At 48.9% G+C, this 27865-nt stretch overlaps 1 protein-coding gene across 2 annotated transcripts in view; it reads left to right on the top strand.

The window, feature by feature from the left end:
- The window catches only part of EEPD1 (endonuclease/exonuclease/phosphatase family domain containing 1), a 127951-nt gene extending 100766 nt beyond the window's left edge, over positions 1 to 27185 (top strand). For both annotated transcript variants that reach the window (XM_043463211.1, XM_043463210.1), the window contains exons 4-8: positions 12436 to 12546; positions 15425 to 15559; positions 17736 to 17874; positions 22638 to 22832; positions 26509 to 27185. In XM_043463211.1, coding sequence (XP_043319146.1) covers positions 12436 to 12546; positions 15425 to 15559; positions 17736 to 17874; positions 22638 to 22832; positions 26509 to 26708 — 780 coding nt within the window. In that variant the 3' untranslated portion in view covers positions 26709 to 27185. The remainder of the gene's footprint in view (positions 1 to 12435; positions 12547 to 15424; positions 15560 to 17735; positions 17875 to 22637; positions 22833 to 26508) is intronic.
- The last annotated feature ends 680 nt before the right edge of the window (positions 27186 to 27865 follow it).

Raw genomic sequence — 27865 nt, 5'->3', positions numbered from 1 at the left:
CCTCCCCAGTGCAGTGTTCCTGCTCCCCTGCTCCCCACCTGATCCAGGGACAGCCCAGCGTCACAGCTGTACCTAGACTAGCACGTGGCATTTGTTGAATGAGAGAAAGGTTCCTCTGCTTTATCTTAAACATCTAGTCCATTGCCCAAGTCACTTTTTTAATTATTGACATAAACCATAAAATTAATCAAGAGTCCACTTGAAAGTGAACAATTCACTGGTATTTAGTAGCTTCACAACTCTGTGTGGCTGCCACCTCGGTGTAGTTCCAAGACATTTTCATCATCCAGAAAAAAAAGACTGGTACCTATTGAGAGGTCAGCCCACCTCCCTCCCTCCCCTGGGCGCCTGGTGACCACCACTCTGCCTTGTGTCTCTATGAGTTTGCCTGTTCTGAACATTTCATACTGTATTAGGCCTTTGAATTTGTTTATTTTCACTCGTCTGTTTTGGAGGCTTAATCACGAGGTAGCGGGTATCATTTATGGGGTAGTTCAGTACTGTTTCAACATATGGATATAGCACATTTGTTTATCTGTTCTTCAAGTGATGGGCACTTGAGTCGTTTCTGTCTTTTAGCTCTTGTGAGTAGTGCTGCAGTGAAGATTCACATACCAGTATTTGTTTTCCTTCTTTTGATCCTAGTTGTGCTATCTTCTAGTTATCTCTTTGATTTGTCCACTGCTCTCCTGTTAGCTGGGCTTCTCTGGTAGCTCAGCTGGTAAAGAATCTGCCTATAATTCAGGAGACCCTGGTTCGATTCCTGGGTTGGGAAGGTCCTCTGAAGAAGGGATAGGCTACCCACTCCAGTATTCTTGGGCTTCCCTGGTGGTTCAGCTGGTAAAGAATCCGCCTGCAGTGCAGAAGACCTGGGTTGGGAAGATCCCCTGGAAAAGGGAACAGTTACCCACTCCAGTATTCTGGCCTGGAGAATTCCATGGACAGAGGAGCCTGGCAGGCTACAGTCCATGGGGTCCATGCATCCATGGGGTCGCAAAGAGTCAGACACGACTGAGCCCCCTTTCACTTTCACTTTTCTCCTGTTATCAGGCCACCTTGGTCTCTTACTGCACTACTTACCTGGTCTGGCCCTTCTCCAGCCTGACTCTACACCGCAGCCCTATGTCCTTTTCAAATGCAGATCTGCTCTTCATGCCCTTCATTGATTTTAGGATTCCTCAGAGGGTAGGGAGAAAACTCCTTGCAGGCCCGCGGGGTCCTGCCATGGCCAGGTGTCTAACGATTCCTTATTCTGCCCCTCCCCATCTGGGCTGCAGACACACTGATCTTTCTGTCCTATAAACTCTCCCTGCTCTGCCCCACCACAGGCCCTTGGCACATGCTATCGCTGTTGCCTGGAATGCTAGCCTCTCCTCTTTGCCGAATTAATGCCTTCTCATCCTGGAATTGCCAGCGCAAGCCTCACCTCTTCAGAGAAACCTTCCCTGACTCAGTCAAATTCACCTCCACCCCCAGTGCTACCATCATGGAGGCCCACAGGCTCCTAACCATTTCTTTGCAGCACAAGTTCTAGCTGCGTTTTTACATTTGGATGATTATTTGATTCATGACTGCCTACAGAGACAGAAGGCAGCTATACATGCAGAACTTGGGTTCTGGAGCCAGGCTGCCTGGGTTCACACGCTGGCTCTGTCCCTATTGGCTGTGTGATCTTGGGCAAGTTGGTTAACCTCTCTGTGCCCGTGTTTTCTCATCCGTCAAACAGGGATCATAATAATACCTACCTTAGAAGGCTGTTGCAAGAATGAAATAAATTCATATGTGTTACATACATGGCCCTGAAATAATCTCAGTAAAAGTATAATCAGTATAACTTTTAAAAATAATTAAAAAAATTTTTAATTGAAAAAATAAATAACTGTATCTACACTGCTATCCCCACACCCCTCATCTCCAGACTGTAAGCTCAGAGGGGCAGGGAAACACAACTCTTTTGCTCCCATTGTGGCTCCAGAGCCTACCTCAGGATACCCACGTGCTTAGTTCTAGTTGCATTTTTATTGAATGATGGGATGAATCCATTCTCTTCTTCACCCGAGAAGAATACTAACACTACGGTGTCCCGTCTCTCCTTCTGTATCTGAGTTTGGGTGGCTCTAGCTTCTGGCATGCAGTGTGGTGGCGCTTGGCCACAACCCCTCCTCCCGCCCACGTGCCCGGCTGGTGTGTTTGGGGAATGGTGCTGCCAGGCGTGGGGAGTCAAGGGTGAGGATCCCCTGTCTGTGGCCCTGTACTGGGGAGGGCCCAGTCTGTGTGACCACCGCAGGAACAGAGGGGACTTGCTGTGTGCCAAGCCCTGGGCACCCCGCTTTAGAAATATCTGACTCATGAGGCCGGAATGATTTCTGTCCCCTTGTTATAGACGAGGAAACTGAGGCCTGAGCAAGGGAGCCATCTGCCCAAAGTCAAAACTCTTGGTAAGTGGCAGAGCCAACGTTTAGGTCCTGCCAGCCTTTCTCCAGAGCCTGTGTTCTTCAGACTCTCACCCTTAACTAATGGAATGTGACCCACTTAAGCACTGAGCATGTGGGAAGGACTCCTCCACTGAAGGCGTTGGGGGTGCTGTCCCGATCCTGGACAGTTTCCCACAGTGACATTCCCACTGAATTCTGGCTTGTGATCTGCTGGCCCTTTAAACCTGAGGGTCCTGACAGGTTGATGTCAGGACAAATTCTCTAAAGAGACATTAAAAACAAAGCTAGAGGGGAAAAAAATAAAGGTGAGAATGGTTTATCTGCAGATGAACGAAACTATTTAGGAAAACTCCCACCTCTTCTGTCAGTCAGAGATGGAAGAAACAGTCTATTGCTTCCTTTCTGATCTCACAGTTCAGGGGCTCGATGTCTCTGGTCCTTCACTCTCTAGGCCCCTGAGCTGCCACCTGTTTATCACAAGTATGTACATGAAAAAAATTAAAGCCTCCTGTTTACTTTCAAAAACAAAGACATTATGATTTTAAACTAACTTATTTGGGATCTTTTTTAGACATGTGGATATAAGCACTGTGAGCACGTGGCTCAGATGGTAAAGAATCTGCCTGCAATGCGGAGACCTGGGTTCAATCCCTGGAGGAGGGCATGGTTACCCAATCTAGTATTCTTGCCTGGAAAGTCCCCATGGACAGAAGAAGAGCCTGGAGGGCTACAGTCCATGGGGTTGCAAAGAGTCAGACACTACTGAGCGACTAAGTATAGCACAGGGTAGAATAGTGAGGTGTTTTTGCTACCATAGTAGGTGATTTTAGGATGTTTATAATGAAATGAAACGAGCCCCTAAATAGCAGAAATTCCTCCCAGCCCATGAAGCATCCACCACTAGTGGGATAGCATGCCGTGTCCATATGATGGTGTGTTAGATGGTGCATGAAGAGAGTTTGGAAGAGTTTGTAATACTGTGGCACCATTAGAGAAAACCATGTGTGTCTTTATGAATAATCAACTATACACATATTAATTAAATGCATAGGAAACATCCTAGAAGGAAATCCACCAAAAATGTTAGCAGTGGTTGTCTTTGCACAGTGATATTCTGCTTAAATTTTTCTTTGTTTCTCTAATTTACAAATTGTCCTATAATGAGCTTGTGTTTACTGAAACCAGAGCATAAGCCTCAATTTAAAGAGGAGGAGGGGGAAAAGCCACAGAATTACTAGTACAATCTTAACTCCCATCTCAGATTAAGAGTCTTAGCATCCAAAGAGCTTTAGAGAAGAAAAGAATCTTTGAAAGCGTCCCTGAAGGGTGGAAGCAAGGGGTGATGAGGTGATGACAAGCATGGAGGCAGCAACATAGGAGCATAAAATCCTCATAGGAGGGCCCCAGGCCCCGTGCCCCTCACTCCCCATCCTAACCTGCCTTCATCTCCAGGAATCTTCAGCTTTCTCATACTCTCCATTTTATAATTGCCCTTGCAAAAAAAAATATAATAACTGCCTTGCAAAGTACCCTCCCTCCCCCTTGCTTATTTTTAACCATCTTGTTCAGGAAACATATGCTGAGGAGCTCCTGGGAGCATGGAGGAGAGGTTACTAGAACCGGAAGCCACTCTGCAACAGGAGTGCATGGGTATCCCTCCCCTTGACTCTGAAGAAGCAGCTGATGATAAGCTGGTTATGGAGGCAGAGAGAAGGCGTCCTTGTTTGCTTTATGTCTTCCTCAGCATGATAGGGGTGTTTAAACAAGGATGAACAGTCCTTCAGAATCCTTCCGGGTCCCTAGGAAGAGCATGTTCATGGAGCTGACAGAGCAGGGCCTCGCGGGCCGGGTGATGCAAGGGCAGAAAGCTCACTGCTTCTCTGGATGGATGGAGAAGGACGGGCCTGAGCCTTTAGGGCAGGGGCTGCCCCACGAAGCTCTGAAAGCTTGGCTGTGTGTCCCGCTGGTCCCTGACCCCTACCAGGAGGAAGGCCATAATTCTGATGTGCTGACCTCCCTTGGGAGGACGGTGTCCCCAGGACCCAGGTAACCTGGAGCATCGGTGAGGAAGCAGGCAGTCGCAGTGTGGTGGTGGTGTGGCTTTTAGCCCCAGAGAATCCCAAATTTGGAACACATGTGATGCAGCACACATACACATCATCTTACAGGACAGTGGGTCTAATCCGTGTTTTCTGAGACTTCTCTCCTAAGTGAAGTGCAATTGAGCCTTCGAGTTGGCTACGCTGGACTTTATCCCACTCACCGGCGTGGGTGACCTTGCTGTGGTCCCTCTCTAAGCCCGGCTTTCCTCACGTGTCAGATGAGAGCATCATTAACTGCCTCGCAGGATTGTCATTGGGATCAGATGTGATAATGTGTGAACAGCGCCTAATCGCTGCGCTTCATGAATGCTGGTCCCCGTCTCTTGCCCGCCCTTCCTCAGCCTCTGGCTCTCTTTCTCACAGGACTCAGAGCTAACTGGTCGGGAATTACTGGCCACCTATGTTTTCTTACAATTGATGGATGTGTCTAAACTTAAACCTATTAGAATGACTGCCTAGGAAACGTAAGCTCTTAGTTAGGCAGCTCAGCAAGGGATCTCCAGGTGGGACTCAGGGCACATTAAGGAGGGCTGATGCTCTTTTTCAAAAGAGTGGACTCCGTTCTCCATGTTTGGGAGAAAGCCTTCAGAAAGTTAACCTGATGTGCCATCAGAGCAGTCAGCTCCTTTATGGAGTTCACGGGGCGATTACCACAGAGAAAGAGAGAGAAAGGCGTTTTACTGTTTCTGAGAACACTGTTTTCTCTTTCAGTCTTGTACTTCTCTTCCTGCACCTTCCTCTTTGCCTCTCTCCTAGTGTTCTGGAACCATGCAGTGTTAGAACTTGAAGTGCCCTTCCAAAGCTACAAGGAAATGAGCCTACTTCTTTCTTTCAATTTTAGAACATGGTAGTTGTTCCGTGAGCCCCCGGGGGCAGAGAAATGGCCACGCTGTCTCCCTCCACAGACACCTGGGCCCTTGGGAAAGGCTCCCAGACATACCCATTGCGGCAGCAGTGTTGGGTGAGGGGCTCTGAGCAATCCTGAGGGCCCCAAACTCATGGCTGTCTGGTCTACCTTGCACCTGTCTCCCCTCTGGCATGCATGCCTGTGTTTGCATTTGAGCAGAGGTGACTACACCTTGTCACGGCTCTGTGGGAATGATCTCTTTCCTTTCGATACAGATTGGGAAAGAGGGGGAGCGAAAGACTCTTTGCCCTGGCTCTGTGTCCGTGTTACATTTTGCGTGTGTGCTTTACTCTGGGGAGAGGAGGCCAGGGCCTTTAAGAAGGTTAAGAATGGTTAAGGCACTTAGCACTTAGTAGGACAGAGCAATAAATGAGTGTATTGCTGCTCCATAGGCAGTATGGCCTTACAAAGTATCAACATCTGAAAGTCTAAATATGCCCAGAAAACTTTGTAATTGGCTTATCGTTAGAAGTCCAAGCATGATTATTACTTCCCAGGTGGTGCTAGTGGTAAAGAATATGCCTGCCAATGCAGGAGACAGACACAGGTTTGATCCCTGGGTCTGGAAGATCCCCTAGAGGAGGAAATGGCAACCCACTCCAGTATTCTTGCCTGGAGAATCCCATGGACAGAGGAGCTTGGCGGGCTACAGTCCATGGGGTCACAAAGAGTTGGACGTGATTGAAGCAATTTAACATGCATGCAGACGTTAGTCAGCTTTTGCACAGCTCAGTGTTCCTTGAGAGTATATTAACATTTTTAAGGACCCTAACCATTCCATGGTTTCACTCTCCACGTGATCACTGACAGACACCCAGAGATCTGCTGGCTTCTAATGTTGCCCATGTGCTTGGTGATCCCGGCAAGGCTAAGCCCTTGCTTACTATTAACATTTCAAAAACAAACGATGTCTGTGTCCTTTGTTCTGTTTCCCGTGGTACTCAAATGAAAGAAAATTGAGTCTCTTGACCTCATCAGGCTTAAGACAGGGCTTCTGGGACTTCCCTGGTGGTCCAGTGGTTAAGATCCCAATGTAAGGGGGCATGGTTCAGTCTTGTTTGGGGGAACTAGGGCCCCACATGCCAAGTGGTGCAACCAAAAACATTTTTTTGCAATTAAAAAACAAAAAAGGGCTGCTTTCATCTATGATAGCCATTCATCCTCTTAAGGCACCTGTGCCTCTCCGTCCACCACAGTGATTGTGTTTCCAAGAGCTGCTGCTGAGTACCCAGAGGGAACGGGTGGGTAACAAGTGGAAAGCTTGTGGTCAAAGAGACGTCACCTCGAGAATTAGGAGAGCAAGCGAAATAGCCAACTCAGTGAGGCAGCTTCATCTGGAACTTTGGCCCTGAGGATTCCAAATGAACACATACCCCTACTTCCCATCCAGGAAGCAGGAGAATGGTGACCTTGTGGAGTTTGCTTTGAAGACCTGTCTGTTCTCCTGACATTCTGTCCCCAGCTGACTGTATGGTCAGCACTAGCAGTGCATCTTTGTAACTAGCTCCCAGAGCCCCAGGTCTCATTTCACCTTAACTGGACAGGGAAGATGAAGGGACTGTGGAGCTTGTTGGTAGTTGCACAAGCCACAGAGTGAGGTTGGACATCTTTCCCATTGTTATTTACTGGTCAGGACCAGATGAACCAAGGAGTATTCATTTCAGGAAAGGAGAGGGATAGAAGGGATAAACAAAGTCCAAAAAGTCCACCAACCAAGAAAGAGTTTGGTGTCAAGCCTTGGAACCTCTTGTCTCTGCAGAGATGAACAGTCAGCTGGTCCAGACAGGCCTGATGTGTGCAGCACATCCTAAGCACAGCCAAAGGAGTCCTGTCTTTTAGGACTTGACATTTCTGGATGCCAGCAACTTGGGCATCTTGTAGATTGGAGTTTAAAGGTCTGACTTAGGCTCCCTGTTGAGAAGCCGAAGTGGAAAGAGGGGTGAATTTGGCCTTGACAATCAAGTTCTGCATCTGAGTAGCTGACTGTGGGGCACATACTAAAGACTGATATTACCCCCTACTTGGTCTGAAGCTCAAGAAACAAGTCCAGCCCATTTGGGGGGTTCTTGTAATTTATCCTGGGACAGAATAGCCTAAGGTGGGATCCCCAGGAGACATGCCTTTACTCATTCATTCAACAAACGTCGGTTGGAGGCCTGTGTGTATACGGTGGCTGGGCTCCCTCCATGCCTTTATCTCACAGAGTGATCTGCAAAGGACCTCAGTCAGATACTTACACGGGGCAGAGTGGGAGAGCTGAAATGGTATTTATTTGTTTTGAACAATGCAAATTGTCTTTCCTGACTACAGGTATTAAAAATGCAAAGACCAAGTTTGAAAGCAACTATTGTCTATATTCCTCTGAACTTCTCAAGCTTTAGTCTAAAATTGGGGAACTTGAGAGTGCACAGCTTGACCCTAACCTCAGATTCCGACTCAGTCAGGGTGGGATGGGCAAACCTGTGGTTTAAAATGAGAGCTGGTGTAATTCTGCTGAATACAGGTGATGGGTTAGCCCCTGGGACTTTAGAAACACAGGTGACAGGCAAGGGCCCTGTGTTGAGATTGTGCAGATCACAGTTACCTGGGAGGCTTTTTTCCAATCATACCCACCTTGCCCCTTCCATTTCCACCCATTCTGCCCTTGGGAACCACTTTTGCTTAAAGTATATTTTCTTCCTTCTGGTGTGTGGGTGAAGCAGAAAATTTGAGAACCAGCTGTTCTTTAAAAAAAAAAAATTCAACTTCAGGCAGAGTTCAGGTTGAGGGCTCTCAGAGGATGCTTTTGTTTCCCTTTGAAGTGTTTGGGAGAAAGAATCTGAGGACTGGTAAAGGCCGGCTGGCCCCACCCCTGGCAGCGTGTCTAGCCCCACGTGGTCCACCTGTTCTGGCCAGGAGGTGGTGCATTAGGAGACAGACCTCAGTTCACACCTCCCTCTAAACCCTGTCTGCTGTGGAATCTTGCATTCAACTCACTTATGTTTGGGTCTAACATTTCTGAACTGCACTTTCCTCCTGAATAACTGGTAGTGTGATCTGTTGGTGGTTAGTAGGAATGGTGTGGACCAAATAAGGGGGCTGTTGGAGTAGGCTTCTCAAAGCTTGCCGAACTTGTGCCCTGGGATCCTGTGACAGTGCAGATTCCAGGGCACTGGTGTGGGTGGGCCGGAGAGCTTGCATTTCTAACAGACCCCCAGGTGATGCTACTGGTCCGTGGACCACACACTGAGTAGCAAGGATTTAAAGGTGCTCTCCTCCTTAGATTTGCTGTGAACTGTTAGTGCAAGTGGTCAGCTAAGTTATCAAGCTGGCAATTTTTTTCTGGCTCTTTTTTTAAATTTCATTTTTAATTGTGGCAATTCTTTTTTCAGTTCTAGAAATAGGAGAAAATACCTGTTACCTAATGCTGATCATGAAAATTAAGGCATAGAATGCTTTCAGCCATAAACACTGTTCTCTTTGGTCCCTTATATTGTGTATGCATGTTCAGTTGATCAGTCACGTCCGACTCTTTGCAGCCCGGTGGACTGTAGCCTGCCAGGCTCCTCTGCCTCTGTCCATGGAATTTTTTAGTCAAGAATACTGAAGTGGGTTGCCATTTCTTCCTGTAGGGGATCTTCCCAACCCAGGAATCTAACCTAGGTCTCCTGCATCTCCTGCCTTGCAGGCAGATTTCTTTACCTCTGAGCCACCAGGGAAGCCCCCCTTATATTATTAATTGTCCCCAGTAACATAAGAAATACTGAAAAAGGAGGCAGAGAGGATAACCTACTCCGTGGGCTGAGAGAAGCATCAAGGGCAAAGCTTCAGATCTACTAATTACAGGCTACCCTTAAGGTTCAGGAATCATGGTTCCTTGTCTTCCAGAGTTTACCTGTGAGGGAAAGACTTTTAAATATAAAACAAAGAAAAGGAAAATATATTTCCTTCATTCCATAATGCCAGCTTTAAACTTGAATCAGAGTCACCTGGGAGGGATGTTAAAATGCAGCTTGCCAGGTCTCACTCAGACACTCTAATTTTGATAGCATTTTAAGTTCCCAGGTGATACTGATGCTCACGCTTGAACCAGCACAAAGCTTTGTCCCCAGAGCCCATCTTTGAGAGAGGTGTGCATGAAAAACAGTGTCTCTCCTGACCCACAGGTCAGGAGAGATGAGCTTTCTGGCTGCCTGCAGATTGCTCTTCCCAGCACAGCACGGCCTCAGAGGCTGGAGCTCTCCAGTGTAGCTGGTTGGCTAATCACCTCAGGGGCTTTTTAAAAGCCAGAGGTTCCTGGGGTGCATCCTCAGAGATGCAGGCAAGCAGCCAGGTTCAGGCCTGCCTATGTGGAGAGCAGTGAGGCACCAGATGGACACTGGAGAGCTATGCTCCTTTTAATGACTCTTGGATTCAACTCTAATGATCACTCCACAAGTGAATGATTCCCCGGCAGGAAATTGGACCCTCTGGAAGTACATTTCCTTGCTGGATTCCTAAAGTTAGAGTCGATAAATTCTGCATGCATTTTCTGGAGTGCTTCATTTCCTACCCAAGGGTGGCTACCAGCCAGGACCATCTGGCTATGGGGATTCATCCGGGGCGAAGTCCCCCCATTGGGAATAACACCATCCGTGGCAGTGTTTAAAAGGGAATGGATAAAAGTCACCGAGGACCAGATCCCAGAGAGAACCCTTCCCAGGCAAACTCAAAGTCAGATTAAGATTGAAGCAGTTACTTAAATAGCCTCAAGAAGAAATTGCTCCTTTTGTCTCTCATACCTGGATTTGGGGATGGTGATCTTCCCTGAAATTTCCTGCTTCACCAGCTGATGCTTGTAGAGCTTCACTGGGCACCATGCTCTGCCAGGTGGGCTTTCTAAAGTCGACTTGGGGAGAGCCCCTGCTCTTTTGGCATCCACTACTGGGAAGAGGCAGACACATAATCATGTAACTGTAAAAGCAGGTGACCCTCCCCGGAGGCTCCATCCTTGGCCGAATTTGTTTCCTGCACAGTGCTTGTCACTAGAGAAATGATTCGTCTTCTCTCTCAGAGCTCGAGCAACAGGAGGGCAAAGACCAGGCCATCAGGCCCTGGCCTCTCGCAGCCGCTGGATGTGAACGGCCCAGGAAGGGCATGAGAGCAACTCTCTGCAGCCGAGGCACCCCTGGAGGAGGCTGCCTGCAGACCACTTGCTGCCAGCCCGCAACACCACCCGGATCTGAGGCGGATGCTTAGGGAAGAGTGTCGGTTGTCGTGGTTCTCAGATCTTAGCTGGCATCCAAATCACCAACGGGCTTGTTAAAACACATTTACTGGGCCTCACCCTAGAGTTTCTGATCTGGCAGGTCTAGGGTGGGGCCAGAGAGTTTCCTACAAGTTCCCAGGGGATGCTGATGTTCCTGGGCCCTGGACCACACTTTGAGAACCACAGGGATGGTGTGTCAGTATAGCCATCACAGCTTACCCAGTGGACAGATGGGAGGGGATTGAATGACAAGAGGCAGAGAGACCTCTAACAAGCTATGCCAGTGAGCCAGGTGGGAGAATATGGAGCTCTGAAATGGACCATAACAGTGGGATTGGAGAATAGAAAGAGGGCGCTTCCGACAGACGTGATGCTGCGTGTGGTCTGGGGAGCGCTAGCCGTGGGAGGAGAGGGCAGAGTCAGAGTAGCTGCAAGGATGCTTATGCCAGGAATTGAGATGCACTTGGGGGAGGGGAACGGCATGTTCCTTTGGGACCTGCTGGGTTTGTGCTTCTGTGGAAATCTTCTGATGGAAATGTTAAAAAGGAAGTAAAAAATACAATTCAAAACTCAAGAGAGAAATCTGAGCTGCTGGTACAGATTTGGGGGCGTTTGGGGTAGAAGTGTAAGCTGAAGCTGCGGGGCTGAGGTTACTTAAGGGTGGCTCTTTGAGGAGATGGCAATGATGCCTCCGAAAGGAAGCCCAGAGACTGGCTGATAGGGCCGGGCAGAGGAAGGGCTGAGTAAGGTGCCCAAGGTGCATGAAGTGAAGGGACCGGAGGTATCACCCGGAAGGGGCAGCACCAGGTATCAAAGCATCTCCAACAGCCCAAATCTGACAAATTCCAGAGACCCCTTAAAAGAACCAGCCCCAAGAGATGGGGTTGTGTTTGAGGCACGACTTAGAGGAACTGGCCCATGGATTCTGAAACCTGTAATTTTTTCAATTCCTCATTTTATTAATACTTTGTCTGTATGATTTCATTTTGCCTTGATGATAAAGTCACCTTACAGTTAAATATTGGTGAAACACACATATAGGAAAAGGAGCTCACCCTGAAAACATACATGAGGCTTAGTAACCACCCATGAGGGGTCTTTCTTCTCAGAGGAAAATCAAGGTGAACAATATGGTGGTGCATGGTGAAGGGAGGGTCAGTTGGTACTTTTTTTTAAATTGAAGTATAATTGATTTACAATATTGTATTAGTCTCAGATGTACAACATAGTGATCTGGTAATTTTATACATTATGAAATGACCGCGACATTAAGTCTAGTGACCACCTGTCACTATTCAAAGTTATTTCACAATTATTGACTACTTTCTGGAGGTCTATTTTTGTGCCTCTAACAGGGGTGGAAAAGGACCATGTATCCCTGTTCTTCCCTCTGCACTTGATACTGTTCTAGACTCTCCTGGGACCTTAACCACTGATATTTTCAAGGATTAAAAAGATTCTGACAACTGCTTTTGAGCTATTTGTGGTAGATTGCTACAAAGAGAATGGTTTGCTCTAAGCTAAAATTCTCTAGGTGATAATTGTATATTTCACCGGTGGACAGTTTGTTTTTTAATTTTCGAGACTTGTTTTGTCATCCTGGTCTTCATAAACCCTGGCTTCTGAGAACACAAGGACGAGGTCTGACAAGTGTCTGAACCAGGCTGAGGAGTCAGGATCCCGCATTTTCTGGCTTCTCAGGCTGCCTGCAGCAGGAACTGCTTTAGGCAGGAACACACACCGACGCGTTCTCTGTCTTCACAGTTCTGTACGGAGCTAAACCAGCCAATCCTGCCCAACATCCGCAAGTGGAAAGGGCCCCGGGGATGCTGGAAGGCCGTTGTTTCAGAGGCACCCTCGACTCAGCTCCAAAAGGTACCCTCATCTGCAGAACGGGAATTTTCTTTCCATTTTCTTTTTTCCAATCACAGACGTTTAAAACCTTTCCTTTGCCAACATCCTTGATGTAATGTTGTATTTCTGCCCATTTTTTAGCTCTTTGCCATTTGTTGCAAAATGCCCTGGTTCTTATTTCCTGTTTGGATCAGGAATGGCCTGCTGCCCAGACAGAAATGGGAACTTGGGTGTTGGGAGGAGAGGAGAAATCCTGTCTGGAGCCAAGGCAGCAAACGGGGTATTTCTGTCCTTTGTCGTTCTAATCCCTTCTCCACGGTTCCAGCCTCTGCCAAGTTTGTAGAGAGCCCATTGTTCATTGACTGAGAACTTCAGATTCACTTAATTCATACATGAAATATTCACTTTAGTGGTAAGAATTGTGCATATGGAAATGGTCTGTGGAAACGTTCAGCAGATTTTAATTTTGAATTTTCTCTCACTAGTATTGCCCATATAGGTTTAGGTAAATATCTCTATGTATATATTTTCACTCCTACATATATTCAAGACCAGTTTTTACTCACTTGAAATATTCAACATCGGTAGAGTTTTAGATTTTAAAAAAAGGCTCCTGATAGTTGATTATGAGTGGATTACAAAATTTTCCTATAAATGCAGATGTTATATTTTTATCTCTAGGTGTTGGTGCTGTGTGCATGTCAATTCTGTCTGACTCTTTGTGACCCTTGGACTGTAGCCCACCAGGCTCCTCTGTCCATGGGATCATCCTGGCAAGAATAGTGGAGTGGGTTGCCATTCCCTTCTCCAAGGGATCTTCCCAACCCAGGGATCAAACCCACATCTCCTGTGGCTTTGCATTGGCAGGCAGATTCTTTACCACTGAGCCATGTGAGAAGCCCGTTTGTATCTCCAGTATACCTAATATGCTTATAAACACACATGATATAAATACTTATCTGAGTGATTTGGAGATCTGGGACTTTAAAATTGTAATGTTTACTGGATTAAAAGTATCCAGTCACTTATTGACAATAAGCTTTCTTTTTAGCTCCTACTTTAAAGTGTGCTGTAAATCTTATTTCTCCGGGTTTGGGGTGTAAGTGATTACTGCAGGTGGTAGCCAGGAGGCTGGAAATACAGGATAATTGGAAGGTATCTGGCCTTTACCACTCCAGCCCATGACTGTCCCTTCTCAGTCATCATAGAAATAATACTAACAGGGGACTTCCCTAGTGGTCCAGTGGTTAGGACTCTACACTCTCCCTGCCAGGAGCCCGGGTTCAATCCTGGTCAGAGAACTGTGTTCCCACAGGCTGCATGGTGCAGCCAAAAGTAAAATAAAAATAAACTTAAAAAACAGGGCTGGGGGGCTTCCCTGGTGGCCCATTGGTAAAGAATCTGCCTGCCAGGGCAGGAGACAGGGGTGCCATCCCTGGTCCGATAAGATCCCACATGCTGCGGAGCAACTCAGCCCACACCATGACTATTGAGTCTGTGCTCTAGAGCCCAGGAAACACAACTACTGATCCCACATGCAGCAATGACTGAAGCCCTCTAGAGCCCTTGCTCTGCAACAAGAGAAGCCACTGCAGTGAGAAATGCACGCACTGCAACTAGCCCCCACTTGCCACAACTGGAGAAAAGCTGGTGTAGCAATGAAGACCCAGCAGAGCCATAAATAAATATATAAAAGTCATTTTAAAAAATGTTTTTAATGGCTCAGATGGTAAAGAATCTGCCTACAATGCGGGAGACCCAGGTTCAATCCCTGGGTCGGGAAGATCCCCTAGAGAAGGGCGTGGCTACCCACTCCAGTATTCTTGCCTGGAGAATTCCATGGACAGAGGAGCCTGGTGAGTTATAGTCCTTGGGGTCAAAAAGAGTCAAACACAACTGAGCAACTAACACTTTCACACCTTTTTTTAAAAGGCACTTTACACACGTATATATATAGGTTCACAGGACACTTACAGTCCATTTAACACTGTTTATCTGTTCAGCAAATTATTAGAAAAGTTACTGTGTGTCAGGCACTGTGCTACATACTAGATGTTCATGGTGAGAAAACTAGACCCAGAAACCTGGCCTCTTTCACTCTTTGCAAGCCCAGGACCTTGACTGAGCCTGACGGAGCCTGTTGGAGATTTTCAAGTCAGGTAAACCTACTCCAGGTCGGGTGTCAAGGCCACTGGGTAACAGTGTGTGGCTGCCTCTCAAATTGCTCAGCCTCAACTCCTTCATCTGTAAAATGGGATCAACAGCTCCTCCCTCAACTCCCAGAGTGGCTATAGAATTTTAAAGGCCACTGTGCATTGAATGCTTATTTAGCAGACATGGGCCAGTGCCTGGCAGGGTACCCATGAGGCAGCAGGCGGTGCTGAGCTGGAAGCTGGCAGCTGCTCAGTAACCAAAGCCACCTCTTGGAGTCTTGTATTTGATCCTCAGCATTGCCATTTACCAACTGTTGGGTTTCAGGGAAGTTACTTAACCTCTCTGAGCAGCTGAGTCTTCACATGACAGATGGGCATGTGAGTGGCCATCCTATGGGATGTGATGATTAAAAAGATAATCCTGTGCCTCATCTGGGATCTTCCCTGCAACATGCCCCTTCTAAAGAAGAGCCCAGGCACCCCAGCTGTGTGAACTCCTCTGAAAGTGCTGGTCTAGGAAATTTGTTCGGGGGACAAGGAGGACCATGCTGTGGTTTAGGGATATGCTTTTGTCTCAGAAACAGCCCCTGGTCACCCAGTGACCCCGCAGGTCACCCCCAGACCCAGTGTAGAGTCTGCAGCTTTCCCTCTGTCTCCTCCTGGCCTTGCCTGCTGCTCCCAGCTCGGGGCTGAGCACCCCACCAGACAGACCTCTCTGCACACTAACACCTCGTCTTCTCCCGCAGGGTGCCGGGTTTGCAGGGTTCCTGTGGGACACGGCGGCTGGGGTGGAGCTGAGAGATGCCGCCTGGCAGGAGAGTTCGCCCAGCAACGGGCATGGAAAGCCGGCGTGCCCCAGCCCGTACCTTGCGAGGTTCAAGGTATCGCTCCTATTGCTGTGCGGGGCCACTCCTTCTGAAAAGGAGAAAAGCCTACTTTGAACTGTGAGCCAGAGGAGCTCAGCTTTTTGCCTGGGTTTGATTCTCTCTCAGGGCTGGGTCAGCACACACAGTCGGGGTTCCCTCAACTGGGAACTTGTCCATAGCAGGAAGGAGAGGAATTTGGGGGAGATCATAGCTCTGGTAACTTGGACCTCTGGGCGGGAAGGAGGTCAAATGGCCGCTTCCCAAACCTGATAAGCAGCAGAATCACCTAGAGAGATTTTCTTAAAATCAGGGTTTCCTGGACCCTGCTCCAGACACACACAATGCCTGGTTTCCAGAATCACCTCCTGCACTTCATCAGTGCTCACAGCGCTGGGGAAGCCGGGTGTTTGGGAATCTCTGGATTAGAGGACAGCTGAACTGCTCTGAGGACACCATTCTCTTACTAGGGAGCCCTCCAGGGGTCATTGGGGCTTGGCAGGGGCCCAGAAGGAGCTTCTGGGTGGTGGGGCCACTGACACCTCCAGATGAGCTCTCTCTCTCCAGAATTTGGGAGCAGCAAGCAGACCGACCTGAGCTGTCTCTCCGATTCCCCTGGATGCCCTGGGAAATATTCATGCACAGCAAACAGTCAGAAACTGGGCATCAGGAAGGAGGAAAAGGCAGCAGCCAAAACAGATCACCAAGTCAGCAGTTGGCCTTTCCCCTCAGAAGTCACAGGGTTGGGCGAGAGTGGTCCCTTGTCCCAGAGCCCAGCAAGCTAGCTGCCGGGCGTCTGGGACACCCCCTCCTATATGCTCCAGAGCAGTTCTGGAGCCAGAGGGTTGCCGCAGACCTCAGCAGTTTCTCTCTGGCAGCTCCGGGCTGGGGCTGCCTGTGAGCTGGCGGCTGTGCTGACTGTGGTTGGGGGTCTAGCCCACACTCCCCCTCTCCTCACTCGCAAAGCTGCAGAGATGCTGGCGTTCCATGTGCATGCACACAACCCGGGGTGTCTGTGGGTTGTGCTTTGGTACTGATGTGTCAGTCAGCCAGGTATCACCCCTGAACCCTCCTCCCCAGGTCCCTTTTCTATGTGAAGTGGCTGCACTGGCTTTGGCCAAGCAAGGCAACAGGCAGAACCAGCTAGTGTCTCTCAGAGGTGGGCTGGTTTTAAAGATCATTAAGAAATGCTCTCAGATTGTGAATTATTGGCTCAAATCCTTTGAAGGAAGTGATCCCCTGGACAGGTATGAGGCCACTGTGCTTCGTGTCACATCCTAGGCCAGGCAGGTTGTGGGGACAGAGACGTGGCTCCTCTCCCCAGGCAGGGTTTCCTTGCCCATGGCCAGAAGGTGTCTCCCTTGAGGTCAGAGCCACGGCTGCAGAGAGAGCTCTCCTGGCGGGGCGGTGGTGATGGCAAACTGGGGTCACCTCTGTCAGAGGAAACTGGCAGCCCCCACTTGGGGGTGCCCTCTGCACACCCCCGCTTCCTGGCAGATGTTAGTGTTTGTTGCCATGACAAACAGAAGGGTGGGGTTGCCAAACCCAGAGCCACTGAGCAGTGCTTTGGTGCCCAGGAGACTGACTCTGATGTCACGATTCTGCCCCTGCTCTGGGGATGCAGGCGGGGCATAGCCTGTGCTACCAGGGCTCAGCCAGCTTTCATTCTTCATGTTTGAAATCACTGAGCATCAGGCACCGTGATCTCTAGGGCGGAAGGGAGCGCATAGGGGTGGGTGGGATGTGGGGAAGTGGGGAAGGAGGCGGGGCCCAGCTGCAAATCCTGGCAGGGGTGGGGGGTGACAGGCTGGCCCTGTAGGGAGAGCCCCAGGTCTTCATTAACAACCAGCTGCTAACATCATATAAAGATGATGTCCCCTTTATAGTTGCTCAGAAGGAAAAAAAAACAACAAAAAGTTGACATTTCTAGATGTGCCTGATTTTCCAGGCCCTAAGGAGGAGTAAAGGGGTGCAATGTAGGGGGTCCCCGTGACAGGACAAGAGAGGCCTCGGTCCTGCAAGGGCCGCAGGAAGCTCTTAGGATAGCTGCCTCCCCTTCCACCAGGGTGAGCTGCCTCGTGTGCATTTCCTATCGTCAGGGTTGTTTGCGAAGCTGCTTGGGGGTTGGAGGTAATGGACGCAGACAATGAGAGCATCTCAACCTGTCTCTGGTGCCTTGTTTCATCTTGCCCAGGTAGGAAGTCATGACTTGACGCTGGTGAACCTTCACCTGGCGACCCTGACCCTCCCAGGGGGTGAGAACCTGAGCAAGAATCACGGTGACAGCCATCGCTGGGCTAGCTTCACACAGACCTTGCAGGAAACCCTGAAAGGTAGGAACCATCTTTCTGTGCGGCTGGGCTAGCAGCTCCCACTTCTGCAGGATAGGTGAGGGGTGCCCCTTCCCGGCGTCTCTCCCCTCCCTTAGGCTGGCTGTCCCGTGGGCAGTGATGCATACTGAGCAATGCACAGGAAACAGGCCATACCGCCTGCATCCTGGGAAGCCCAGTGCCCCGGGCATGCTCACAGCTGTCTCTGTGGGTCTGGCATGTGGGTTCCACGGTGGGGTTTTTTTGGCTCTCCAGCCTGTCTTGGATGGACAGCATTGGGAGAAGGAGAAACTGAGTGATGATACCCTCCCCTGTGACCCTCATCATGGGCTTCACTGACCCCGTGTGCTCCGGTGATGGTGTCCCCTGAAGATGTGCGCCTGCTTTTCTTGTGAAAGAGAGTTGGTGACTGGGGGAGTGGGGGAGTCCTGATGAGTCCTTTCATTCCTGGTGGATTGCAGATCTTGCTGGCAGAGCCCTGACACTGACGGAAACCTTGGACTTGAATCTTAGCTCCTTCAAATGGCTGTAGGATGTCTGGGAGGTCACCACTCTTCCGGGGCTCACAGGGTGCCCAGGGCTAGGTGGACATCTGATGAAGGACCCAGCATATAGCAGGGGCTCAGCAGACATGAATTGACTCAAAAACATGCCAGGGGGATGAAGAGAACACTGAAAAGAGCGGGACTTCAGAAGACAGGTGGGCTCTGTGCTTTCCAGCTCTGCCCCCAATAATACCAAACATTTTCCGTGTGTGGTTTTCAAGGAGGAAGAGTTGAAAGTTGACACAGCTATAAAGACTGGGGTGTGTTCAGCTTGGCTTGGTTTTTCAGAGCACTGAGCATCTCCAGGTGAGGTTTCACAGCTGGAGGCCTGCAGTTCTCTTCTGTATTCTAGAGTCTTAATCCATATTCCTAGCTTGCTAAGCCTTTTTTCCCTTGTTAAATTGGCCCCCTACAAGGTGACTTATGAAGATTTGGCTACAAAGATAGTTCAAAGATAGTTCATTTTGAAGAGTTGAAGAGTTGTATCATGACATGAGACTTACCATCTTAACCATTTTAAAGTTACAGGTCAGTGGTTTTAAGTGTATTTACATTACTTTATAACCATTACCACCAGCCATCTCTAGAACTTTTTCATCTTCCCAAACTAAAACTCTGTGCCCATTAAACACAAATTCCCTTCCCTTCCAGACTCTGACAGTCACCTTTCTACTTTGTTTCTATGAACTTGGCCACTCTAGGCATCTCATCTAAGTGGAACCTTACAATATTTGTCCCTTTTTGGCCAGTTTATTTCACTTACATTATGTCTTTATGGCTTGTAGTATACATCAGAATTTCCTTTCATTTTTATGGCCAAATACTATTCCATTTGTCAGTCAACGGACACTTGGACACTTATTTTCATCTTTTGGCTGTTATGGATAATGCTCTTATGAACATTGATGTACAGCTTACATTTCAAACCAGGATGTGCTGTGACCAGCGTTTTCCTTAGATTATGAGCCTTTGGGCTAAAAAAAAAAAAGTCAGAAAGATGTTTAAGTCAAGATACTTCATCCAAGGGGCAACTATGTGGGAGATTGTTCACCCACGGCTAGTCTCTAACCCATTATGAAGGATGACTTGATAGCTTTTAAATCTGTGGATATTTCTGTTGTTCTTGATTTCAAGCTTTTCCTTTATACAGAGGAGGAAGGGAATATGCCAGTCTCTTACTTCTCTGATAACCATTGCTGTCTTTTAGGCCCTTGCTGTCTTTTCTGATGTTCAGGTAGGGATCAGGTATTTGTCAGAACACCTGGGCAGGGTATTGTTTCAAGCTGCCAGGGACTATTGAGCCACAGCCTGGCTCAGCCTTGACATGCCCAGGTAAGGACAGTGACTCATGTCCCCGTGTCCCCCTGCGTGTAACTAACATCCAACCTGTTGTTAACTAGTGACACGGCAGAGCCAAGGAATCAGGAAGTGCTGCAACCTGCCCAAGGGGCAGCTTGGGTAAATCAATGAGCAGAGGTGGTTTGGCTCAAACAAAGACTGAATCTTTATTCCACAGGCTTCTTTCTATCAGAGCAAACAGAGTCGATTTGATTAGCAAACTCTGGGCCTTTCCACCTTTGTCTGGAATGTGCACCCAGATTGATTGACGTCAGTGAGGGCTGAGGGTGGGGTGCCCATCCACTGATAGAATTTTCTTCATTCAGACTGCCCACCCCCACCAGGGCCTGCTCTGTGAACTCAGCAAGAGTCAAACAAGGCAGGGTCATGCTTGGCATCAGAGTAAGACACCCCCAGTGGGGCCTGGCTCCTGCTGTTGTCACCGGCATTTTATAAATCTAGGACTCTGAGGAAGTCAGCCCCAAACATTCTCCCTTCACTCCTGGAAAATGTGTGTGCTCAGTAGTGTCTGATTCTTTGCAGCCCCAGGGACTGTAGCCTGCCAGGCGGCTCCTCTGGCCATGGGATTCTCCAGGCAAGAATACTGGAGTGGATTGCCATGCCCTCCTCCAGGGGATCTTCCTGACCCAGGGATCAAACCCGCGTCTTCTGGGTCTCCTGCATTGGCAGGCAGGTTATTTACCACTAGGGCCACCTGGGAAGCCCTAACTCCTAGAAACTCAGAGGATAACTGTGGAGCCCACCCTGGTGGACAGCTTCCTAGGAGAATTTAGGGCCCTGCACGTCTGTGGGTTGTCAGAGGCAGGGAGTGTCTCCATGTCATCACCAAACTGCTTTAACCAAAGTAGCTCAGTTGTAAGAAACCTGGACAGTCCAATTCAAAATGAGCCATTATTTTCATTCCTGAAGTTACACAGAGCTTGGTTTATTGACACCTGACACCAGCATCTCTCCTGGGTTTAGAATTTTCTTTTCTTAAAAAAAATATATATATATATATATATTTTTTTTTCAGTGCTGAGTCTTCATTGTGGCACATGGGCTTTCTCTAGTTGCAGTGAGCGGGGGCTACTCTCTAGTTGCAGTACAAAGGCTTCTCTTTGCGGTGGCTTCTCTTGTTGTGGAGCACAGGCTGTAGGATGTGCAGTCTTCATCAGCTGTGGCTTTTGGGCTCTAGAGCATAGGCTTAATGGCTGTGGTACACGGGCTTAGTTGTCCTGTGGCACGTGGGATCATCCCAGACCAGGGATTGAACCCATGTTTCTTGCATTGGTCAGTGGATTCTTTACCACTGAGCCGCCAGGAAAACCCCCAGAGCTGTCTTTTTCTGGTTCAAATGTTTCATGTTTGTATCCTAATGAAAACCTCTCATTATATGGAAACCTTCTGTCTCAGTCTTTCCTGTTTTCCTTGAAATTTAACAAAGGTAGCATCTTTCTATTCATTCCTTTTAAAAAAATACGTTGCACCTTAATTCTGCAGTTTTCCTCGTGCTTTGCTCACCATTTCTTCCGGGCGTGTTTATCTTACGTCTGCCAGGCAGCAGACTCTGTTCCAAGCGTGTGGGGCTTTTCCATCCTAGCTCTGTGTAAAGAGTCCTGGATTTGAGGGCTGGTTTGGTGGCTTTGGTCAGAGCCTCAGCTTCTCACCTGCAAGAGGTCCCCGGCACACGGTGACGACTCAGCGGAGGGTCATTAACACTGGCCATGTAGGAGTTGTTATTAGTATTATTCATAAATTGACTTTCCTGTTGGAAGTTCTCACTGATTTCTCATGACCAGCTTCGTTGGGCTCGCCCCGCTTTGGGTGCCAGGGTTGTTAGGATCTAGCATGAGGGTCACAGTTGCCTCTCTTGTTGGTCACACAATGGCTGCAGGAAAGACTTCCTTCCATCCCCTTCCCTCCCTCAGGACCCCCCGGAAGAGGGTGTCATGTGCAGAACATGAGTGCCCTCTGCTGGTGGCTTGTGTCATTTCACTTTAGATTTCTTCATCTCTAGTCATTGTTATTGACGCATATTCGTGTCCTGGAAGATTTGCTGAGTGTCTCAGGTGCATTTGGCCCTTGGTTATGAACTGCTTTCCTTAAAGCTTTTCTTGCAATGTTTCTCCCTGTGGTAACGTGGCTCCCCTGAGGGGAACTTCGAGACAGGAAGTGATGGTCAGGCAGTGGACGGGAATCCCAGGGAGCCAAGCTGGGGCCCACTGTCCTTTCTGAATGTCTCCTCACTTTGGAAAATACTTCATAACTATCCCACTTACTCTTGTAAATCGAACTTGAGTTTGAGAGAAATGTTGAAAATACTTTAAAGTGTTTTGCCCTATATTAGTGTGCTGGGGTTCCATAACAAAATACCACAGACCGGATGGCTTAAACAACAGGCATTTGTTTTCTTATTGTCCTGAAGGCTGGAAAGTCCATGATCAAGGTGTTGGCAGGGGCGGTTTCTTCTGAGGCCTCTCCTCGGCTTGTAGATGACTGTCTTCTTCCTGTGTCTTCACTTGGGCTTCCTTCTGTGCTCAATAAATGTTTGTTGAGCTTTTGTTAACAATCTGGGCAAGACCCTTAGGGCCTTTTTGTGCTATGAGATTCAGAACCCATGATCCAGAACAGAGGTGATGTTGACATGACACCAACCAAATGTGTCACTGAACTACTCTGAAAGCTTGCGGGGCCGGGGGTGCGGTGAGGAGGTATTGCACAGAGCACTTGGGAAAATTGGGAGAATAAGAACCATGCCACAGTCCTAACCCTGGTGAGTCAGATCAGACAGTCACGATCCTACTTAAATGAGTGGTGGTCAGTGTTGGGCTAACTCCCCACCACCTCTTACACTTCTGAATTTCTTTCTTCTACTTCTAGGAGAAAAAGACGTGATAGTTTTAGGGGATTTTGGCCAGGGGCCGGACAGCAGTGACTATGATATCTTGAGGAAAGAAAAATTCCACCACCTGATCCCCGCACACACCTTTACCAACATCAGCACCAAGAATCCTCAAGGCTCGAAGACTCTGGACAACATCTGGATCAGTAAAAGCTTAAAGAAGGTTTTCACAGGTAAAGCACGTGTGCTGTTCAGAAACAGAGAGCGAGTCACCTGTCTGAGCTGGCAGTTCACGATTGTCTGGTTTGAGCGAGAGGCAGGAGTGACCCTCCCTCCTCTGCGGGCATTTACCAGGTTACCATTCAGGTGGCTGTATAATTATCATTCACACAGAGCCACTTTTGAGAGTGAAGGGGTTCTGAAAACTAATTAAAAGGCATTCACTGACCTACATCAGGGACAAAGCAAATGCGTCCCGGCCAGACCTGGTTATCGACTGGCAGCACTGGGTCCTTGCTGCGAACTTTCTCTAGTTGCACTGAGCCGGGGCCACTCTCTAGTTGTGGTGCGTGGGCTTCTCATTGTAGTGATTTCTCTTGTAGAGCACGGGTTCCAGGGCACGTGGGCTTCAGTGGTGCGGTTCACGGGTGCTAGAGCGTGGGCTCGATAGTTGTAGTGCATGGGCTTAGCTGCCCCATGACTTGACAGGAATTCAAACCCATGTCACTTGCATTGGCAGGTGGATTCTTATCCACTGGCCACCCGGGAAGCCCCAACTTAGCCTCATTTTAAGGATACTTAGTCCTTCAGCAAACACTTCTCGAGCCCTGTCATGCTCAGGCAGTGTGTTGTGGCCTGAGATTTACCAATGCCATCAGCACCCCGAAGAGCAGGAGCTGGGGGTGAGCTGACATGTCACCTGGCATCACTCTAGGATGTGGAAGGGCTTTAGGCAGGACTCTGCCAGGCCAGGGTGTGGTGGGTAACCTCAGCACTGAAAAGCACTCCCCCAAAACCAGTCACTTGCTGAGCAGACCTTGGGTCATGAAACATTCATAAAAATACAGAAGCGGCAGTGGGGTCTTTGGATGTAAGATAAGAAGAGTAAGATAAGCACCATAAGTTTGAAAAGTGTCAGTTGATCAGTTGTAGTCGTGTCCGATCTTTGTGACCCCAGGGACTGTAGCCCACCAGGCTCCTCTGTCCATGTGATTTTCCAGGCAAGAATACTGGAGTGGGTAGCCATTCCCTTCTCCAAGGAATCTTCCTGACCCAGGGTTCGAACCTGTCTCCTGCACTGCAGGCAGATTCTTTACCGTCTGAGTCACCAGAGAAGCCCTTACTAAACACAAATAGTTGCAGATTATACTTCAGAGAAACGTTAAAAAAAAAAAAATTTAAGTACCAATGGTGGAGTCCCACTGTGAGACCAGGACGTGCAGCCAAGACTTGGATCCTCAGGACTAGAGTTTCCAGTCCTGGGCACCAGTGTGCTGTTGGACTGTGTCATAGGAAAATCCAAAGGATGAAGAAAGTGGGTCTCAGAGGGAGTGTCAGTCATGAGACTGGGCAAGACGCAGTTTGCAGAAATGCACCACTGGCCAGACAGAGGTCGGTGGCAGTGGGAGGTGGTGCTGGAGTGCTTGAGCAGACGGGGCTGGAGGAAAGTTAGAAACCATTGCATCTGCCCCTTGCTCTTCAGCTGTAGAAAGCGAGGTGCAGGGAGCAGTGGCCCCCATTGTGGGACTGTTGCCTGGGCAGCAGAACTCACAACAGAACCCAGGCCTGAAAGTGAAGGTGTTAGTTGCTCAGTTCAGGTCAGTTCAGTTGCTCAGTCATGTCCGACTCTTTGCGACTCCATGAATCGCAGCACGCCAGGCCTCCCTGCCCATCACCAACTCCCAGAGTTTGCTCAAACTCATGTCCATTGAGTCAGAAATGCCATCCAACCATCTCATCCTCCGTCATCCTCTTCTCCTCCTGCCTTTAATATTTCCCAGCATCGAGGTCTTTTCAGATGAGTCAGTTCTTTGAATCAGGTGGCCAAAGTATTGGAGTTTCAGCTTCAGCATCAGTCCTTCCAATGAATATTCAGAACTGATTTCCTTTAGGATGGACTGGTTGGATCTCCTTGCAGTCCAAGGGGCTCTCAAGAGTCTTCTCCAACACCACACTTCAAAAGCATCAATTCTTTATGGTCCAACTCTCACATCCATACATGAATACTGGAAAAACCATAGTTTGACTATACAGACCTTTGATGACAAAGTAATTTCTCTGCTTTTTAATATGCTGTCTAGGTTGGTCATAACTTTTCTTCCAAGGAGCAAGCATCTTTTAATTTCATGGCTGCAATCACCATCTGCAGTGATTTTGGAGCCCCAAAAATAAAGTCTGTCACTGTTTCCATTGCTTCCCCATCTATTTGCCATGAAGTGATGGGACTGGATGCCATGATCTTAGTTTTCTGGATGTTGACTTTTAAGTCAATTTTTTCACTCTCCTCTTTCACTTTCATCAAGAGGGTCTTTAGTTGTTCTTAGCTTTCTGCCATAAGGGTGGTGTCATCTGCATATCTGAGGTTATTGATATTTCTCCCAGAAATCTTGATTCCAGCTTGTGCTTCCTCCAGCCCAGCATTTCTCATGATGTACTCTGTGGATGTGAGAGTTGGACTGTGAAGAAAGCTGAATGCTGAAAAATTGATGCTTTTGAACTGTGGTGTTGGAGAAGACTCTTGAGAGTCCCTTGGACTGCAAGAAGATCCAACCAGTTCATCCTAAAGGAGATCAGTCCTGGGTATTCACTGGAAGGACTGATGCTGAAGCTGAAACTCCAGTACTTTGGCCACCTCATGCAAAGAGTTGACTCATTGGAAAAGACCCTGATGCTGGGAGGGATTGGGGGCAGGAGGAGAAGGGGACGACAGAGGATGAGATGGCTGAATGGCATCACCAACTCGATGGGCATGAGTTTGAGTAAACTCTGGGAGTTTGGAACCAGTCTGTTGTTCCATGTCCTGTTCTAATTGTTGCTTCCTGACCTGCATACAGATTTTTCAGGAGGCAGGTCAGGTGGTCTGGTATGCCCCCATCTTTAAGAATTTTCCACAGTTAGTTGCTTAGTCATGTCCAACTCTTTGCAAGCCCGTGGACTGTAGCCTGCCAGACTCCTCTGTCCATGGAATTCTCTAGGCAAGAATACTGGAGTGGGTTGCCATTCCCTTCTCCAGGGGATCTTCCCAACCCAGGGATTGAACCCAGGTCTCCTGATTACAGGCAGATAGATTCTTCACCCTCTCAGCCACTAGGGAAGCCACCAGAGTTCAGGCCTGGGTCCGTTTGATTATCTGGGACAGTTCTCCCTGAGGGCCACGGCCATGCTTCTAACTGCTCCATCCTTCCTTCTGTGACTCTTCCACTGTTTCTTAAACACACCTTGAGTTTCACATGTTTCTAAATCTTGACTTTAAAAATACCTTTACTATCATAAACTTCTGTAACTTTCTCTTCTTTACCCTTTTTGTAGAACTTTCTCCTTTCCCACCTGCCTTTGCAGCTTTGCTTTGTGAAATAGGACCTTCACTTTGGACACCTTTGTGGGACCTGTGTCCCTGTGTTGAACACTTATCCTCGCTGGTCAGATTGCAAGTGTTTCAAAGTAAGGACGGCGTGGGGGCCAGGAGGTGTGTGAATGGGCAGGAGACCTGGACCCAGGGTAGTTTCCGCGCCTCCTTGGCAAACCCTCACTTGTCTGGGAAATCCAATGGGCTGAGACAGCTGATTTGCACAGGCAAGCCAGGTGACTGAGGGGTCTCTTCAGGGAGCCCAGGCTTGCAGACTATGTACAGTGTTGGCCTCCACCCACCCCCCATCCTGACTTCTGGGTCTGTCTTCCCTCTGCCTCCAGGCCACTGGGCTGTAGTGAGAGAAGGCCTCACGAACCCTTGGATTCCAGATAACTGGTCTTGGGGCGGAGTGGCTTCTGAACACTGCCCCGTGCTTGCGGAGTTCTACACGGAGAAGGACTGGAGCAGGAAGGAGGGCACTCGGAACGGCAACGGGCTCACCCTGGAGCGGAGTGAAGCCATCATTAAACACGAGCGATGATGACACTGAATAGGCGTTCCACCCCTTGCCCCCGGGGAGTTCGCCCTTCCCCGTGAAGATGCAGAGCCGGAACCGCCTGCCCTGACAGCAGACAGTGCTTGGGCTGTGACCTGGCTGCCTTCCTCACAGAGTTTCTGGACTCTCATGGGGGAGGGAGCCCAGCAGGCCCTCGAGGTGCTGGATGGTCTGACCAGAACTGGAACGTCTCTGATCTGTGGATGCTGCCAGCCTCAGCCACCGGGGGTCATCACCCCAGTGCCTGGACTGCAGCTCACGGGGAACAGCAGTGGAGGCTGGAGGCCGAGCTCTCGTTCCTGACCACCAGTCTGCGATGTTCTGACTGCAAATCCTGTGAAAAGCTTTTAACTTGAGCACTCTCCTCAAATATTTTGAGTGATGATTTTTAGTTTTGTTTTGAAAAAAATAAACAGAGATGAGCCTGCCTGGCTGCAGTGAGAGCCTGGGGGCGGTCCCCGGTCCTGGGTGGGTTTCGTGCCTGTTCTGATGTCTTGGGCGGGGTGGGGAAGGGCAGAGGCTGTGGCCTGCAGGGTCCTGCACACGGCACCCCTAACCCTGGGAGTTCCTTTTGCATCCTCACCTTGAGATCATGCAGAGGTACCCGTCACACCCTCACTGACCCCCGGAGACCTCTGTCCAATCTTTAGATTGTCTCCTCCCTCCCATCCAGTGCTTCATCCTCTGACCCCTTTGCCGGACCATCTATCACTTTGAAGAACCATTTGAATGATCTTTCCTCCTTCCCCGCTCAGTTCAGTTCACTTTCAGTTCCCCAGGCATTCCCCACCCAGAGCCTCCATCTGCTGACCCTGAGGAATAGCTGTTGATTCTGGATCCCCAGGAAGCTAAGCCTGGGAGCATCAAGAGAGGGAGGGCCCGCCTTTGAGGGTGGGAGTTGGGGGCGGAGGGGGGGGGGAAGTGTGGGTTAACTGCCACCAAGTACTCTTTCCTTCCCAGGTTGGGGTCTCCTCTGGGTCCTCATGAGGCTGGGATTATAATGCCCATTTCACAGCCAAAGAAACAGGCTTACAGAGTTTCACCTCCTGAAGGTCACACAGCCAGTAAGTACATAGACAGGATCCACACTCAGTCCAAAGCCCATGCACACGTGTCAGCCCTAAGCTGCTGACACTGACGTG

This window comes from Cervus canadensis, chromosome 3 (genome assembly GCF_019320065.1).
Source record: "Cervus canadensis isolate Bull #8, Minnesota chromosome 3, ASM1932006v1, whole genome shotgun sequence".
Lineage (NCBI taxonomy): Eukaryota > Metazoa > Chordata > Mammalia > Artiodactyla > Cervidae > Cervus > Cervus canadensis.
Note: the sequence above shows the minus strand (reverse complement) of the source record. Positions and strands in the feature narration are given on the sequence as shown.